Source organism: Gymnoscopelus braueri (assembly GCF_963280865.1).
Source record: "Gymnoscopelus braueri genome assembly, chromosome: 3".
Lineage (NCBI taxonomy): Eukaryota > Metazoa > Chordata > Actinopteri > Myctophiformes > Myctophidae > Gymnoscopelus > Gymnoscopelus braueri.
In genome coordinates this window covers 14822537-14842324 of record NC_137612.1, presented here as the reverse complement: position 1 = coordinate 14842324, position 19788 = coordinate 14822537, and the positions used below count along the sequence as shown (strand labels likewise).

Sequence of the window (19788 nt, the reverse complement as noted above, 5' to 3'; positions counted from 1 at the left end):
TGCTTATTATAATTTCCCCGCAAGATTTTATTTGAAAATAGCCGATCTACAAGCTCACAACGCGTCGCATTGTGAGCTTGTAGATCGGCTATTTTCAAATAGCTGATGTATATGTTAAAGTGCTCATGTGGCCCATAGTCGCTTCTTTTGGTCTGGTTTTCCTAGACCTGGTTGCTTGTTTCTCTCACAGAATCTGGCAACACTGCCTGTGACAGGACCATGTCAGCCCTGTCACATGGTGTGAGAGGAGTCTGATGTGACAGGGCCTGACATCCATTCCATACACAATTCTACTTATAATCGTGGGAAGTACAGGCTAATAATTACATAATATTTACATACAGTCCAGTTTTAATGTTAAATCTGATATTTGGAAATCGATGAGATCTTTTCTAAATTATATAAGCAGCACAATACACAATACAAATAAAGCCTACCATCTAATTGGGTGTGGGGGGCAGTAAGGGACCTGGATATTGTATAGGGGACACTGGCCCAAAAAAGGTTGAGAAACACTAAAAAAAAAAACTTGCTTTTCGATTATTCGGTTAATCTACATGAAGATTAAGTCTGTTATTGGTTCTATATGTGGGTTTTGATATCTTTTTGGTTAATTGCCCAGCCCAGTTGGTGCAGGAAGAGACCAGGTCTGACATCAGGCTAGGATAGACAGAGGATGGAAATGGATCTATCTGTCTACTCTGTAGTCTATTTCTTTATATACAGATATTGAAATTGCAACCTTTAAACTGTGCACAAGAGGGAGCCATAGACTGTTTTTTTGAGTGAATTTATATAAGGTTATATTATGCTGTCTCAATTCAGATAGAATGGCCAATGTTAAAGCTTTTGAATAATTTTCTTACTTCTCAAGGTACTAAAGCCTTCCTATTTTATACATGTACCTGCTGTGAATAGACGCCTAGTTAATACAAAATTATTGTCGCCTTGCACCGAAGCAACAGAGGCAGTAGGTAATGTAATGTGTGTATGTATGTGCAGTATGTATGTATGTACTGTATGTATTTATACAGACAGACAGACAGACAGACAGACAGACAGACAGACAGACAGACAGACAGACAGACAGACAGACAGACAGACAGACAGACGTATGTATGTATGTATGTATATAGTCATGGTGCGTGGGTCCGTTTTTATTTTCTTTAATAAATCAGTGCTACTGAACATCCTTTACGTCTGTGTGTGGGTTTTACAAAGCACTGTCAGATACAGCAATTCAAAGGTAAGAAATAACAATAAACATAAGTACCATCAATATATCAATATACAAAAGTATACAAATGCAGAAAAACAACAACTACATCAGGTTACAGTGTCCTCACAGTGTACTGCTCATATTTTGAGATGGAGGTCCAAGGCCAAATACATATAATTCTGGGGGTCCTTGACATGAAAAAACATACTGTTAGGATTTAGAAAATATTTTTAGCCATGTATTTGGCCGCGGACCCCCATCTCGAAATATTTTGTTCCAGGGACCCCCAGAAGAAAAGATTTGGATTACAAATATTCGCTTTAAAAATAATAATATATATATATATATATATATATATATATATATATATATATATATATATATATATTCAAAGATTTGCACAAAATTTCACGATTTTTCAAAAATAGCAGATATACAGCTTGTAGATCTGCTATTTTTTGAATAGCCAAAGAAATCTTAAAATGAGACAGATGCGTTCCTGGAATGGATTAAAGACTGCCAAGTCTACCAAAACTGTTAAGATGGTATAAAATATATGACTCACCATATCTGGGAGCCCCAGGTACAGATCTTGATCCGACTGATCCTGCTGCTAGAAGAAAAGAACAAGATGATCAGCTGCTGTACGTAGAACGTGACGTTTACATTCCATAGGATGTCTCAATACACTGACACACACCCTGTTTCTCAACGTTGGGTTCAGGGACCACCAGATGGACCCCCAAATGGACCCTTACGGGTCTGTGTAACTCTGAGAGTTAAGTAAACACTGAGGATTTTACAGTGTGTAGATTGGGGTCCCTTAAAAAAATGTCTCTGTTGGGTGGAAACCTCATTATGTCCAAAACTGTTACTTTTCCTTGAAAGTGGGTCTTTGAAAGTCAAAAGGTTTAGAATCACAGAACTAAACTAGATACTGGAACCCCAATCTGTTGGTGTTATTTGGATAGTTTATTTGTATAGGAGCACATTTCAATAACAAGGCAGTTCAATGTGCTTTGCATAAATCATTTAGCAAAGATAACACATTATAATCTACGCTGTAAAATCTTCAGACAAAATACAACCACCCCAATTGTATAAGTTTTGTTGTATTCTACCATTCAGATTGGACAAAATTGCATGTTATTCATAAGAGAAAATTGTTACATACAATAGTGCCCCTTTAACTCAGAGTGTAGCCTACATATATGGAACCATTCAGCATGCATTTTGCTAAATTGTGGAGTTCCATTGCCCCCGACTTCTGTCTCAAACCACTGTAACCGGTCACATTTTGGTTCCATGTGTAGGCTATACTCTTTGTAAATATGAGCACCAGAGGGAGCTCCACAAATCACGTTCAACCCAGATTTGGCTCAAACAAGGGGTTCAATGTGTTCTACTGCTAAGCCACCAAAATGTGGAATGCCCTACCAACAGTCATAAAAACAGTGTGAATCCTTATAGACCAATTATTTGTTTACTAACATTGAGACTGGACGCACAGGTGATTGTTTCATGCAATCAATTCTCAACCTGTTGTTTTGGGGCACCCCAACCCCCTCTTGTGTGTTGGCTAGTGAGGCGCGCCCTAGCGAGACCTGACAGAATGGGTTTCATTTGGAGCCAGTATGACGTTTGAAGCCAGTGTGACGTCGTCTGTTAAGGCATTGGTTCTCAAAGTGGGGTCCTTGAGGGAGTTCCAGGCAGGGGGTACCCAGCTAAATGATAGATAGTTAGTAACCAAATGGACCCTTATGGGTCTGTAACCATTTGGTTCCATTTGTACACTCTCAGAGTAAAATTAACATTGATTTTGGGGTCTCAGAGATAGAAATGCCATTAAATGGGGGTCCGTAGCCTTAATGCATGTCAAACTGGGGGGTCCTTGAAATTAAAATGGTTGAGAATCACTAGAGCCATAAAGATCTTCTCTTATAGGGGTCCCTGGCATATCTTTTTAAATGGGGGTCCGCGGGCTAATAATTGTCAATTTGGGGGTCCTTGACATGAAAAAGTTTGAGAACCACGTGATAAGGGGTCTATACTCTCCTTCAAAACCGCTCTAAAAGAGCGCTCAGCAGGTGGCTGCAATTCGGAACTGGCCCCTGTAAAAAGTCATATCCTAGCCCCCTTGGGGATAGTCTGGACAATTATGAAAACGTTCTGCTTACACAGTAGACCTCCAGTGAATGGGCCAAACATTCCAGTTGTCCTTGAAAAAGAGAGCTTGCTCTCAATGAGGTTCCCTGAATAAATAAAGGAAAAAGAAAGAAAGAAAGAAAGTTCATCTCCGGGGGAAAAAAACTACAAACATGTAGTTCTGGCCCTGGCACTATTTTGTCCACTTAGCGCTTCCGTGGAGATCGTGGACAGGAAGCAGTGTTGCCATGTTTGCGTATTATAAGCGACTTTGGGATTGTTTTTCTGTAAAGTTATTTGTAAAAATTTGTAGTTGTTGCGGTTCTTTGGGTTTGTTTCTAAAGTGTAGTTGCTTGTTTGGGGATTGTTTCCTAATGTTGTTTAAACCAGTGGTTCTCAAACATTTTTATGTCGAGGACCCTGGACCCCCAATATATAATTGTCCACGGAACCCCATCTGAAAATATTTTGTGACCCCTGTACCAGATTTGTGTCGTTAAAATGTTTCAAACTTATTTTTCAAAATGTTTTTTTAAGATTAAAACAAATTACCAGATCTACAATCAGCTAGATCTGCTATTTTTCGTCCGATGTAGCCTAATCGCTTCTTTTGGGCTTGTTTTCATAGACCTAGTTGCTAGTTGCTTTTTTTTTTTTTTTTTTTCTTAAATTTTTATCCCACGATTTTGTAACCCTATTTTTTACACCCAGTGCCAATTGTCTATGTAATCCTGGGCACTACCTTCCCTCTGCCAACCTAGGGAGGCCAGGGCCGAGCTCATGCCTCCTTCAATGCATGAGAGCCAACTGACCTTCTTTTCACCTGACAGGGGAGAGTTTCCCTGGTTGGACGTAGCGCGTGGAAGGAACACGTTATTCCAACCAGTTCCCTTCCCCTCCATCAGGCGCCCCGGCTGGCCAGGGGGAGGCAGTATAGTGACCAGGATTACTGCATGTTTTTGTGAGGGTACCTACCCTAGGAGACACGGGGAGAACATGCAAACTCCACAGCTAGTTGCTTTTTGATGAATTGAATGCACAGGACCCCAATGGAAACTAACAAGCCATAGTGCTTTCTTGGATTTAATCCTTTTAGCATCCTTTTGTATGGAACTGTACCTCTGTGTTTTTTTGGGGTAAACTGTTAATAAAGTATTCAATCAATCAATCAATCAATCAGACCTAGTTCCTTATTTCTCTGTCAAAACCTGGCAACACTGACAGGGCGTGGCGTCGTGGTGATTTTCCTCAACCAAACCCAAACGTGAAAGCTGAGAAATCAGACCATATTATTGCCAAACAAACAGCCGTAAAATATCCATAAAATCACCCACCAGGAGTTAGTTTATCTGTTGTTTCTCCGTCAGAATGCATTCGGTGAACATTGACAGAGGTTTGTCGCCGAAGAAACGCTCTCTTTCTCGGGGAATGAGCGAGGATGAGTCTCTTCGCAGCATTATTAAGGAGGTGAGAGGATGTCTGGCACGTCCATCTGGTGTCGTTGTAGCCATCGATCATACGACCGTCGTGGATGAACTTCAACCTGGTGTTTGCACTTCCTCCCTTTTGGGTCCGTACATCTACATAATGGTTCATATTTCAAATCTAAAGTGCTTACCTCATGGCCACGGATGTTATAATTGTGTACGGGCCCTCAGAAGTACCCGCACCTTCCGTATTGTTCAATAATAAAGCACTTTAATCAGGTCGATGGCCATTTTCTCCGTATTTCCTCCATTTGCGTTCAACTACGCGACCCTATCGGTTGGGAGATGTATTGCACTCTACCCTGATACATTATACAGTAACTATGAGAAAATGGCCATCGATCAGATTAAAATGCTTTTTTTATTGAACAATACGGAATATAAAGGTTCATCTGGGGGCCCGTACATAATTATAACATCCGTGGCCATGGTGTAAGCACTTTATATTTGAAATCTGAACGTTTATGTAGATGTACGGGCCGTAAATGGAGAAAATGCAAACACCAGGTTGAAGTTCATCCATTTCAGGGCTATTATAGTCCCATCTGGTGTCGTTGCTTAGCACCCTCCTGCTGCTGGTGGTAGACAGACCTACATGTTATATAATAACAATACACCAGTTTTATATTCATTGTGTGTCAGTGTATTGAGGACTACTGGAATGTAACGTCATATTATCGGCGATCAGCTTATTTATTTCATTTTTCTTTTAGCAGTCTGTCTGATACAGTGTTGTTGTTGTCCTTGCTTAACCAGGAGGACTGTGGATATAATAGTTTAATTTGAGACAACTCAGGATATCTCCTGTCCTGACGCGAATTAAGAGTGTTAGCTGTTATTACCTCCTAACAAATTAGGGTCTAAATATAGTATGTTCTCTATAATGTCTGAAAGTAGTTTTTGAAGCTTTATAATAATGATAACATAACCGTGTTGTTGTTCATATTCTGTGCCTTATTATTCTTCCAGACGGAGACTCCTAACAGAAGGCTGGTCCGCAGTGACAGCAGAGGAGACACCCTGAAGAGGACAGCCAGGAGGGACAGTCAGGTAAGGGACAGCTATACAATTAATGTAATTATTAAAAAATATTTCAAACATAGCAGATCATGATGTACAGTAAGCTTGTAGATCTGCTATTTTTGAATGAGCCAACATATAAATGGATAAAGTGGCACTGGTGAGCCACTTAAACGACAGCATCGGTATTGAGGGGAAAGCTTTCGCTGAAAATAGCAGATCGACAAGCTCACAAGCTTGTCGATCTGCTATTTTCAGCGAAATTTTCAGCGAAAGCTTTCCCCTCAACAACAGAAAAGTTGTAGCCTACAAAATGGAACCAAATGGACCCTGAATGGTTCCATATGTACACTCTGAGTTAAAGCAGCACTATATAACTCGATCTTTTTAATGAATAACATGTCATTTTGTCCAATCTGTATGGTAGAATACAATATAACTTATACAATTTGGGTGGTTGTGCTCTTCTATTGAGACATGTATATTAGATCCTGTGTCTAGGTCAGTGGTTCTGAAACTTTTTCGTGCCAAGGACCCCCAAATTGATATGTATGTGGCCGTGGACCCCCACCTAAAAATATGCCGTGCCAGGGACCCCCAGAAGCAAAGATTTGAGTTACAAATGTTCGGTTAAAAATATACATATTCAAAAATTTGCACGATTAAAAAAAAATAGCAGATCTACAAGCTCATAGCGCGGCACTCGGTGCCGTGCTATGAGCTTGTATATCTGCTATTTTTTAATAGCCAAAGTATAAAAGATAAAAAATATTATGATGCTATATTAACACATTTTGCTGGGGACCCCTTGGAACCCCCCCAGGGACCCCTGGGGGTCCCCGGACCCCACTTTGAGAACCAACGGTCTAGGTGACACATGGCCTTTGACACCATCCTGTTTCTGTTTTGACATGAATTTTGACCTGAAGGTCAATAAATATTCAATTTATCCCCTGAGCAAGCAGGCAGGCTCTATTAGCTCAATGGAAGGGGAGGAAAAAAAATTCAGGAATTCCGCAGGAGTGCGGGTTCAAATCAGGGGAAAGTAGAAGAGGAATGTTACATAGTGCAGCTTTAGATAAGAACTGAAGATTTTACAGTGTAGATTATAATGTGTTATCTTTGCATAATGTTTCATGCAAAGCACATTGAACTGCCTCGTTATTGAAATGTGCTCCTATACAAATAGACTATACAAATAACCTTACCCTGCCTAGATTGGGGTTCTAGTATGTAGTTTAGTTCAGTGATTCTAAACCTTTTGGCTTTCAAGGACGGCCCCCCCCCCCCCCCCCCCAGTTTGATATGTATTGAGTAGGCCACGGACCCCCATTTCGTTACTGTCGGGGCAGAAACCTCTTATCTTCATATTTAAACATTTTGTGTTTTTTTTTCGTAAATTAACGCCTTACTTGATCATACTACAGCGTCACATAAGCAACACAAGTAGCAGATCTACAAGCTCAAAACGTGGCACGAAGCGACGCGCTTTGAGCTTGTAGATCAGATCTGCTACTATTTCTATTTTTGAATTTGAATCTTGAAAAGTATCAGTTTGACATATGAGGTTTCCACCCGACAAAAATATATTTTTTAAAGGGACCCCAATCTACACTGTAAAAATCCTCAAGTGTTTATTTAACTCTCAGAGTTACAGACCTGTAAGGGTCCATCTGGTGGTCCCTGAACCCAACGTTGAGACACAGTGTGTGTCAGCGTATTGAGACATCCTATGGAATGTAAACGTCTTCACGTTTACATACAGCAGCTGATCATCTTGTTCTTTTCTTCTAGCTGCTGGATCAGTCGGATCAAGATCTGTACCTGGGCCTCCCAGACATGGTGAGTCATATATTTTACACCATCTTAACAGTTTTGGTAGACTTGTCTTTATAACCCATTAAGACCGGGAACGCATCTGTGTCATTTTAAGATTTCTTTGGCTATTCAAAAATCATGAAAATGTGTGCAAATCTTTGAATATATATATATTTTTTTAAAGCTAACATTTGAAACTCAAATCTTTGCTTCTTGGGATTCTACAAATGTCTTCTAAATCAAAACAGTTTTTTGAAAAAAAATGCTATAATATCAGTGGTTCTCAAACTTTTTCATGTCAAGGACCCCCAAAATGATATGTATTTGGCCGCGGACCCCCATCTCAAAATATGATGTTCTAGGGACCCCCCCAGAAGTAAAGATTTGAGTTAAAAATGTATATATATTCAAAGATTTCCACGATAAAAAAAAAAGGCAGATCTAAAAGCTCGGTGCCACACTATGAGCTTGTAGATCTGCTATTTTTGAATAACCAAAGAAATCTAAAAACGACACAGATGTGTTCTCGGATTGAAGGGGTTAAAAGTGGTTCCCCTGCATATATATTTGTACATTATCTGTCAAAAGGAGTTTATTTCCAGTCTAATGTGCTGTATTTAAATATCCAAAGTATTTAAAAAGCTTATCAGTAACCGAGTGACTGAGAACTGGAAGGTGGGCGTAGGTCAGTGTTGACGTAAGGGTGGGGGTCAAAGGTCAAAAATCAATGTATACGTTTACCTTTCAGTTTGTCCCTACTATGTTTAACCCATTGAGGCCCATTCTAAACCAGTAGTTCTCAAACTTTTTCGTGTCAAGGACCACCACCGAAAATGGTATGTATTTGGCCGCGGACCCCCTTCTGAAAAACGAGTGCTAGGGACCCCCAGAAGAAGATTTGTGTAAACATTTTCAAAATTATTGTTTTTATTGTACATTTTCAAAAATGGCAGATGTACAAGCTCGCAAATTTTCTGAAATGTTAAAGTCTGTGTGCCTTCTTAATGTATATGTTGAGTGGCAAATATACACATTTCGTGTGTTAAATCTAGACAGAGGTTAGTTTATGTATGTGGCTAAATAAATATGTGTAATGATGTACTATGGCACACTTACATTTTTTTCTTCAAATTTTAATTTCAGTAGTAATGCTTTTCAAAGCTGTGTGCGTGCGTACGGCGCGTGTGAAAATGTATAGTACATGTGCGAGCAAATGTATTTTCCAGGTGCCTTTGATTGATTGAATACATAATTAGTCAGAAATGTAAACAGCAGGGGGGTACGGTAAGACATTAAGGCTAAAAGGATAACACAAAAAAGTCCTGGAGACTCGTTTCTGTTGTGGTCCTACACAACATGAAGCTGTACTGTAGTTTTGAAGCATTGTTTTCACAGTAGAAGTTAGAAACAGCGCCCACACACATTAGTCATCATGGCCACATGGATCTGCTGCCCACACTGACATTGTTACTGCAGTGCCTCCCATACAGTGAGCTATGAATGAGACGAGGCCAGGTGTGCCTCCTTGGCAACCAAGTGACAACCAAGTTGAACCAGTTCTAAACAAGTGGGTTGTGCACATCAGTGTTGATTTTGACAGCAATTCTTTTTTAGTTTTTGTCAGCCTTTTGAATACAATTCTGTTTAGTTTGTCATATTTTAGTCATCTGAAAAGTTTTAGTCGACTAAATCTACAGTTGATTTTGTCGACAAAAAGTTATTTTGGTGGTGCCTTGATGGCGTCGTAATGGCTGATTTTACACTTGGTTGCATGATGAAAATAGCTGATCTACAAGCTCACAACGCGTCGCAGTTGCGAGCTTGTGGATCTGCTATTTTCAGAGCGCAACGCCCCGAGCGCAACCAAGCATAAAATGACTTGTCTTTTAGTTCTACTGGATCTCTTCTCCATTCGTCCCTCACTATCATTTCGGTGTAGTTTTTATTTGTTGACAAAATTGTCAGTATATTTAGTCATAGTTTTAGTCGTCATAGCTTGTTTTTTATTTAGTTTTCGTCAGTGAAAAAAAAGGCAGTCATAGTTTTAGTCGACGAAATCAACACTGGTTCACATCCAGTTACTTGCTGGTGCTGAACACCCTAAATGACAGTATGGAAGTCCACACAACAGCTTTGCTCCTCAGTGTAACTTGTGTTTATTTAAAACAGCAAGTTGAACCAACCATTGATCGATTTGAATACTTAACAAGGCATGGTGGCACAGAATTTATACAAAAGAATGCTAAAAGGAGAACACAGATAAGCGCTCAGGGCTTGTTTCCCATTTAAGGTTCTATGACATTAATTTTCACTTGAATTTTTTATGTTTTGTTGGGGGTTTTATGACCTCAATTACACCCCAAAAATCTGAACTTTGAACATTCAGTGGATTTTCTGTGGTCTGGGGTTTTCTGAATAAGTAGGCTGAAAAGTAATCTGAGATTGGCCCTTGGATAGTGAAGTCACAGGCCATTAATCCCGCCCACTCCCCTCCTCGCCCCTCCCCTAGTCTTTCCTTTGGGGGGGGGGGGCGGAGCAGAGGTGATGATTGACAGGCAAAATCCCTCAACAGCGACACCCGCAGGCAAATATTTCTTTTTTCATTGCAGTTGAAAAGGCTTTAGAAATGTGAGAGAGAAACACCTGCAATGGCTCACTAGAGTGGAATTTTCAGTTAAAACTTTTTATACACGTTTGAAGGACCATGACAAAGACTTTTAATGTGTTGTAAAACTGAATGTCATGAAACCTTTAAGGTCCTGTGTATTCAATTCATATATGTATGATATCTACAGGAAACAGTTGGTGGGGGGTTGATAAGCGGTTTTGAAGGAGGGTAAGGAGTCACACTTTTGTATGACTGCTGGAAGGGCATTCCACATTCTGGTGGCATAGCAGTAGTCAGTAGAACGACTTTGACCCCCTTTTTTTTTGTGCCGAAACTGGGTTCAGTGACAGTGAGATCAGTGGGGCTCCTTCTGGTGTTGTGCCTCTGTGTGTCTTTTTTTACGCTTCCTCAACCTGCAATCTGTCCTCGCCCGAAACCAGGAGTGCCGAGTCATCCACGAACAAGAACAGATTGCAGTCACATGCTGCTGATGGCATGTCGTTGTTTACGTACCCTAGTATGAGGCCCTAGTATGCTTATGTGGCGATATGAAACCTCTCTGGCCACATGCCATAGCTATATGTTCATCATTGACCCCTCATTGTATGTTTTATTGCATTTTAATTTTATTGTCCTATACAGTTCGGTTCAGGCAACACTAGTTCATGCAACGCTAGTCTGTAGTGCAGTACCACTTTGCGTCAGGAGATGGCGGTGTGTCTCAATGGAGTTGTGTCTGGTTCTGAAGGTCAACTGCGTTTTATTTTGAAAAAGACTAACAAGCAGGATGTTGTAATCATAGATATATATAAAGGCTAGATGGCTCAAGGGGGCGTCGCAAGCGTAGCTCAACCGCGGCCATCTTGCAACAGTCATTCATAACATTATGTCTATGGTGCATGTACTTTGAAATAACCAAAGCGTGCTCAATTTTCACCCGATTTTCAAACTGTTTGGTGTTTTGTGAACACCAAAGATGTAGTTATGATACTGCATACTTATAATTATAATCAAAAAAAAATTGAGCACGCTATGGTTATTTCAAAGTATATGCACCATAGACATAATGTTATGAATGACCGTCCCAAGATGGCCGCCATGTGGCAACGTCGTACTCCATTGGCCAGCAGCGCGGGTGAGTCATCTAGCCTTTATATATACACGAATCCACAGAGCGCTGCCCTGGGCGCAGCCATTGCTGCGGTGTCAACGTTCCGCGGACGCGACACCGCAGCAATGGCCGCCTACAGGCAGCTACAGGCAGCGCGCCTGTGGATTCGTCTATATCTATGGTTGTAATGTCCAGTCGGCTCTATGCACAGCAGCCATATTATCACTTCCTTCACAGGTGTTGCCAATGATACTAATGAAGGCTCTGTTCCAATTAGTGTCGCACAGTGGTTCTCAGATTTTTCAATTTCCACGACCCGGGGTCCATTTGGTTCCATTTGTACACTCTCAGAGTTACACACCCGTAAGGGGCCATTTGGAAACCCCTTAAGGAACCATGAGGGTCCCTGGGCCCAAATTTTGGTCCCACTGGTGTAGCAGAGTGTTTCCAGTGAACCAACATGCACAATATCAGCACCCTGACTCAGTTTGACCAGAATGGAACAGAGCCTTCATTAGTATCATTGGTAACACCTGTGAATGTCTTCACAATATGGCTGCTGTGCATAGAGCCTATTGTGAACCAGGCAGTCACATGAGAAGGAGCCATTGTTGTGCCTGTATCAATCTGATACATGTGTTGTATTTTCCTGCATTTCAGGTGGGCTAGTGCAAAAACCATGAAAACTTTATGAACTGTTGTGTGTGTTTGTGTTTGTTAGAAATAAGTCAGATTTTATAATTTGGGGAAACTTATCAGCCTGTTGGCTACATATTAGCACATGGTGTTGCTCTGGCCATACTGATTACTGCAGGAGGCCTTCTATTAACACATCGGGTGCCAGAATTTTATAATAACAGATTACGTTCGGTGCCAGAAATCTCACCGTCTGCAACGCTGCGCTGTTTAGAGCTGTGGAATCCACGGCGAGCACACACACGTAAACAATGCATGCGTGCACAGTAATGGATGGTCCTGGCTAAAGCCTGGAACAACATGTCTCATGCGAGTCACCATTGCGGAGCGATCGCGCATCGAGAATGACTCGTTTTGCCCACTGTAAAAAGTTAAGGAGATACAGAGGTTTTTAGCAAGGAGATAGAATGGAAGTGGATGGAAGCCAGATTTGGCACGGTGATCCATCTGTCCCTTACTACTCTACTCTTTGAAAACACGTAATTTTCCGGTTTGGGCACCCGATGTGTTAAGCTAAGTTAAAATGTGTATGCTATAAATCCACTGGATGAAGCTAAATATAATTTACTGTAAAGGTGGATTATGATGGTATTATTGAAGGTATTCCTTTTGATCATTGCTAATACTGTAGCACTGTCAATATGAATATTTCTTTATTTGCCATTGTTGTTTTTGATGAATGCATTTATTATTTTGGTGCCTAAATTGTAATGGTAACTGTTGAATTGATATTGATTGCTGCTGTTAATGCACAGCTAGTGACTAATGATGATTATTGTGATTATGTACTGTTGAAACAGGATGTTGGTTATGTCTACTCTAGTCATTGTGAACCAGGCAGACACATGAGAAGGAGCCATTGTGCCTGTATCTGATACATGTGTTGTATTTTTCTGCATTTCAGAAAAGCTTTTATATAAAAACAAAATATGTGACCCCAGAAACGAGCCTTGTTATTCTGAGGATGCTACACTTAACCACACATTATTATTAGTGTGGTTGCCCGAATGGGCAACCAGACTATTATTCTCTACCGACTTTATTTCACTAGATAAACTTTTTTCATATTCGCTATTTCTCCCACAGTTTATTTTTCCTAATTTCGTGCCATATTTCATAATGACCGGCTTCACCGGGAATAGACTGCTTGTACCTTGCTAAGAGATTGGTTGCATAGTTTTATTGATATTGATTTATTAGTGCATTAAATTTCCCCATCCACTTTAATGGAAAAGTGAAAAAACTAAATTCAAGTATTTTTTTTTTCAAACCGTAAGAGCTAGAGTTACCAGATTTGGAGGGAAGGTTCATAGTTTATTGCCAAATTATTGAAACAAATATTACACCATTCGGCCTCATGGTGGCGCTATAACAGCCCACTTTACCTTTTGGCCTATAACTCTTGAACCGTAGGTCGTAAAATAAAAATCTTTCCTTGGGTCATTACGCAACTCCCCATATAGGCCACGCCCATTTGCGTCTGGATATATTTTTTTATATTGATTTATTAGTGCATTAAATTTCCCCATCCACTTTAATGGGAATTGCAAAAACTCCCATTCAAGTATTTTTTTCTTGGAAACCGTAAGGGCTACAGTTACAAGACTTGGAGGGGAGGTTAACAGTTTATTGCAAAATTATTAAAAAAAGAATCACACCAGTCAGCCACATGGTGGCGCTATAACAGCCCACTTTACGTTTTGGCCTATAACTCTTGAACCGTAGGTCGTAAAATCTCAAATTATTTTCCCCTAGATTCCTTGGGTCATGACGCAACTCCCCATATAGGCCATGCCCATTTGCGTCAGGATAGATTTTCCGCCATTTTGAATTTTCTGCAAAACACACTTTTAGCTCTTCCTCCCACATATTTTGTCCAAATTTCACAAAAAGCGGTACACATGATCTCTGGGCCCATGCGGTAAACTTATCCAAACGACATTTTGATATTCCTTACCGTTCGTCCGTAAATGGCTTCCAAAGTTAGTGGGAGGGGCCTGTTTTACCAAAAATGCCAGAAATCACGAACGAAACCAAAAGCATTTCCACTTTGACCCATAGGGGGCGCCACAAATGCACAAAACGTAACCGTTTCATGCAAAAACATGATTTTTGGGGGGAACAATCCTCTCAAAATGTAATAAAAGCGATATCAGGAGTAACGTGACAATATGATTGGCCGGTTACATTTGTGGGAGGGGTGTGTTTATTTAGTGGGAGGGGCCTATTTCCTAAAATCAAAACGGCACGTATCACGAAGGCAGGATCCGATCGGCACCCGATTCGAATGGCACGTAGCGCGGCCTCCCGGCGAGTCCCGGCGGCCGAGACCCGTGACCGGCGTCGTCGCAACCACACTTTGCAATTTCCCAGAATTGCGACGCGTCTAGTTATTATTATTATTGCAATATTATATACACAACTATACAAAAAACGTTATGCATTATTTTTCAATACAGTACTTTGTGTGGCACTCATTCCCCAATACAAAGACACATTCTATAATCTATATTGTCTCTTGTCGGGTTATTGGTTTCTCCCCGACACAGCAATGATATATATTTTAACCACTTTTTAAACCTGGTGTCCCTATTTTGGGGGTGTGTCATTCAAAAAAGTGTCACACGTTTTTTTTTAATTGGCAAAGATGTAGCCCAGGGGTCTTCAACAGGGGGTCCGGGACCCCTAGGGGGTCCTCAGAGTTACTACAGGGGGTCCGCCAAATCTTTGTGATATGATATTTTTTTTACCTTAACCACTTGAACCCTAACATCCCTTTTCTGAGGAGAACTTTAGCCAAAAATAGCAGATCTACAAGCTCTCGCAGCGTGAGGCGTTGTGAGCTTGTAGATCTGCTATTTTTTGGCAAAGAGGTATAGGTGTAGAGGGAAAAAGAGCAGACAAAGTAATAAAAAAAAGTTTAATCTGAAACACAATTTTATTTAATATAGAGGGGGGTCCCTGCTACATCTCTCTCTCAGCTGGGTGGTCCTTGGCCTGAAAACATTGAAGACCCCTGATTTAGCCGATGTTGAGACACAACGTTTGAAAGCCACTGACTGTTGTACTACTGTGTGTGTGTGTGTGTGTGTGTGTGTGTTTGTGTTTTGTGGTGCAGTTGGATCTGCAGGCCAGCTATGATGAGGTGGTGCAGGAGCTGCGTGGGATGGAGGTGGAGCGGGAGACTCTACTCTTCCAGGTGGATGTTCTACAGGATACTCTGGAGGGGGTGGAGGAGCTACTGGCAGAATCCCAGAGGGAAGCTGGACAGGCCAGCTTGGTATGTGTTTTACTTGACTGTTTACGTTGGCTAGCTAAAAAGGCATCCAGTGTTTCTTTTGGAACCCTGTCAAGCATTTCCTTGCCCAACCATGTGACGTTGGGCAATCTTCCATAAAAAATAAAAAAAATGTTTCATTGTCTGCGCCAGGCCGAAAGGCATGGCGAGAGAGTATGTTTTACCCCTGTCCGTCCGTCCGCGTGTCCGTCCGTCCATCTGTCTGTGAGCAGCTTTTATCTAAACGTCATGCAAATCGGTACACAGTATCTCTATAGTCATGTGATCAATACGGATCTGTCCGATTTTCCATATTCCATCCTCATTGGCTAAGGTTGGCTTCCAAAATTTGCAGGATTGGTCCGTTTTGAACAAAATGCCTCAAATCATGAACGCAGCTTGCGCTTTCCGTGCAATTTCACACGCACATTCCCACTAGGCCGAGGAAGAAATTTCACCCTTTTCACATTGGCCTGTTATAGCGCCACCAGCAGGTATGATTTAACTAAACACATTTTTGGAACAAAATGCCTCAAATCATGAATGCAGTGTCCGATTGCCGTGAAAGGCCCAAGAAGAAATGGCACCCTTTTCACATTGGCCTATTATAGCGCCACCAGGAGGCCACGATAACCTACCTAACCTGGCGGAGACCTGTGCTCCTCTAGTTTCAATCTTCAATTTCTTCAACTGGTCGGCTTTACATAGAACATGTGGAATGATAACGACTAAATATAATTCTACATATTGTGCTACTGTTTCACAAATCACAAAAACGTGTCAGTGGTGAGATTTGTCCTTTTTTTTTGCTTTAATCCCTGTGTGACGTCAATGTCTCTCTGTAGGAGTTGGAGCGAGAGAGAGACGCCAGGAGGAAACTGGAGGCCATGGTGCACACTCTGATGCAAGAGATGGAGAGAATGAAAGAGGTACTGATGATGATCCGAAGGAGAACCTTCTGTTTTTTGATTGATTTGAATACTTTATTAGTCAGAATCTACTTTGAAAGAAACCAGTGACATCTTTTAATGAATGGTGTCAGAGTAGTAGAATGAGAACGTTCTATATTTGGGTGGTAGCAGATCATGGTTCTAGAGCTGTCAAACGAATATTCGATATTCGAATATTAGTCGAATATTGGGAAAATATGTATATTCTAATATGAAAATTAATCGAATATTAAAAAGAATAATGTAAATGTTTTTTTGTTTTTTTTGACAGGGACAATACAAAAAACTCATGTCTCAAGTTATAAAAAAGTTTCTGTCAAAAAAAGTTTTTCTTTTTATACAAATATTTTTTTTATAATAATATTCGAATATCTGCAAAATTTTAAGACCAATATTCTAATATCATTTCTGAGGAAAGTTGACAGCCCTAGTCGCTTCCTCTGGTGTTGTGGCTGTGGGTTTCACTCGCTTTTGGAGAAGTAGTTAGTTGGTTTGGTATGTGGTCATTTTCAGAACTCACACGAACAGCATGAACTTCCTTCATGAATGTGTGCATAACATTAGGGCTGACTAATGGGTGTTATAATACACCTCAGCTGTTGCGTAACACTTTTATCTAGAGAGTGTTTGCTTTGCTGCAGACTGAGTCTGATAAAAAAGTGCACTTTGCAGAGTGCGGAACATTACATAATAAACATGGATTAAAGTTCTCAGTCGCCACGACTGATTTCAGTCATTTGGATTCCATAGAAGCCAGCATGTCTTCTATGGAAGCATTTTGCTAAAAGTTATGCATTATTTTTCAATACAGTAAAATCGATTCTAATTAAACAGTACAGTAAAATCTCAGAGTTACTACAGGGGGGCCGCCAAATCTTTGTGTGATATGTTTTTTTTTTTTACCTTAACCACTTGAACCCTAACATCCCTTTTCTGAGGAGAACTTTAGCCAAACATAGCAGATCTACAAGCTCACAACACCTCGCAGCACGAGGCGTTGTGATTATTGGCCTAGGAATGCGACAAAAAAAAACATGAATTGAAGTCTCCATGTAGTGACTAATCGATAGAGGAAAAAAATGATTTTTTTTTTGGGGGGTGAACTATCCCATTTGATTTACAAAAAAAACAAACACTTATAGGTAGCGTAAGTGATTTACTTTGGTTAAAATAAGTGTTAAACTAGAAAATGTGCTCCTCGGAGCACAAGTCTCCGCCAGCAGACCTGTGCTATTTTAATAGCACGGGTCGTCTTGGTAGAACGGGTCGTCTTGGTAGAATGCGCGTGGTTTTTGGTGTTCTGCAGGGGCGTCTGAATATGTAGTGTCTGCATCTAAAAAATGTTCTTCTTGAAGCAATGTGTCATATGGGAGTCGTCGTAATTGACTGGTTTGTTCAAATGCTTGTCTGTCTTCCCAGTTGATTGGTGTGTTTGATCTATGTCAGTTTTCTCTAGTGCTACATAATGTATTTGATCAAGGTGGCCAATTGTTACAGTATTAAGACTTCGGCCTTGTTGTGGGATCAATTCAACTCTATAGTCCTCTTCTGTGTTACTGTTGTAGATGAGTATGCTTTCTTAGCTTTGGCCTTCTGCGCCTTTGCTTGACCAATGTTAGGTGTTCTCAGAGGGACACACACACTGGAAGGTACTGAAGGTACTGTTCCAATCAAGACTGATTGATCCTGTCTTACCTCACTTCAAAAGTCAATGGTCTTTTGAAGTGACACACCTATTTATAGGATTTTATTTCGTCATGCGTCCCTCTAGCCAATCAAAGGCATTGGTGTCAACATATTGACACGCGTCACGTGGAGCTTGACCAATGTTAGCTTGGCTAGGGGCCATGCTAACACACGGCGGGACGAAGCGAAAACATACTCTCCACCTCCGGCGGAGACAATAACTCTATATTCTGATAGTACTCATTGCTATAGAGCAGAGGTCTTCAACAGGGGGTCCGCGACCCCTAGGGGGTCCGCGGAGGTACTGCAGGGGGTCCGCGAAATTGTTTGATTTTTTTTTTTTAAGTTTAAAAACGTTTTGTTATATATATTTTTTTTGTTTATACATATTTTGTAGAGAAAGAAAGGGTCTTTTGCACACCTACTGGGACAACCTGTGGGTAGGAGCAGGCTCCAGGCAACCATTTGTTCATGTTTATACATATAAAACATTTTTTTTTTAAATATATGTGGTGGCCTACCCCCTACCCTACGAGGTAGGGGGTCCCTGCTCCATCACCCCATCAGTTTGGGGGTCCCTGGTCTGAAAAGGTTGAAGACCCCTGCTATAGAGTGTTTGTTCAGTAAAAGGAGTCTCCCATGTCCAGCTCTTTATTAAACAGAAAATGCATTTTCAGTGCTCTCTCCTGATTGGCTTAAATGTTGTCACCTACCTGAAAATCTACTATATTCTCTATATTCTGTTTACTAAAGAGCTGGAGAGACCCCTGTGACCAAACAAACGCTCTATAGCAATGATTACTATCAGAATATAGTACTTTAACCTTTTTAACCAAAAAAAAACACCAAAAAAAACAATCACTTACCCTACCTTTAAAATAAGGAGATAAGAGGTTTTTGCTCGACAATAACGAAATATTGCTTGTTGCAGGAGAGGAACGCCACACCTGCGTCTCCAGTGAACCCAGTCTCGAGAGAGGAGGAGGAGGAGACGATGGGAGAAGTTCAACAAACCGCCGCTGCTGCATCATCTCTGAGAAGCGGACCACCACCTTCCTCCTCCTCATTGGTGGAATCGGACGACTCCAGAAGAAAAGGGTCCGAAGGGGGGGCCGCCGCCGAATCCGAAAGGAACCCCTCGAGTCCCACCAAGCTGCAGAGGATGGCCCGAGGAGGTAAGAGCTTCGATCAGACGGCCACGCTGGCTCTGGACGACAGCCAGCTCGCCGAGGAAGACGGCGTGCTGCGGAGACCCTGGGGCGAAGGCCTGACGACGGAGAACGGCGGAGACAACGACACGGACAGCGTCAGCACCTACGAGGACGCGTCCGCCGAGACGCCGGAGTTGGACAGGATGTTCCCGCCGCCGTCTGATGAGGTCATCAACCCTTTGGATGACGACGGTGATGACGTCACCTTGACATCATCAGAGACCGGGAGTCCAGACCGTCCAAACAATGATTCTGATGAGACGGAGAATGCGAAAAATCCTAATGACTCTTGCGTTGTGTCTTAAAGTTTTTCTTTTTGTTTTCTTTTTTTTTTTACTTAGCGTTTTTAGGGGGCATAGATTAATCATTGTGATGTAAAAGGGTGAAAGTGCAATTTGACTTGCAGTATTCACTCTATACTTAGATATTTTATTACAGGGTTCCCACACATTTTTAACTCTTTGACTGCCAGAAATAAAACATCATTTTTGCCACACCCTCTGCCAGCGATTTTTCGAGTGTTTTCACTCACCTTTTGGGGCTGTTTTCCCCAAAAAGCA

The 19788-nt window shown here is 41.2% G+C and overlaps 2 protein-coding genes across 3 annotated transcripts in view; one reads left to right on the top strand and one right to left on the bottom strand.

The window, feature by feature from the left end:
- LOC308080678 (sphingolipid delta(4)-desaturase DES1-like) overlaps nucleotides 1-19788 on the bottom strand; it is a 252203-nt gene that overhangs the window by 224313 nt on the left and 8102 nt on the right. The window lies entirely within an intron of this gene.
- On the top strand, nucleotides 4626-19782 carry LOC308080658 (uncharacterized protein). The gene is made up of 6 exons (XM_080422580.1): nucleotides 4626-4831; nucleotides 5821-5901; nucleotides 7666-7713; nucleotides 15223-15384; nucleotides 16227-16310; nucleotides 18949-19782. The coding sequence occupies exons 1-6, from the start codon at nucleotides 4733-4735 to the stop codon at nucleotides 19531-19533; spliced, it is 1059 nt and encodes a 352-aa protein (XP_080278706.1). The 5' UTR covers nucleotides 4626-4732; the 3' UTR covers nucleotides 19534-19782.

Coding starts and splice junctions, on each gene's coding strand:
- LOC308080658 (XM_080422580.1), top strand. CDS start 4,733: ATGCATTCGGTGAACATTGACAGAGGTTTGTCGCCGAAGAAACGCTCT. Junction 7,714..15,222: donor ACCTGGGCCTCCCAGACATG/GTGAGTCATATA, acceptor TTTGTGGTGCAG/TTGGATCTGCAGGCCAGCTA. Junction 15,385..16,226: donor AAGCTGGACAGGCCAGCTTG/GTATGTGTTTTA, acceptor GTCTCTCTGTAG/GAGTTGGAGCGAGAGAGAGA.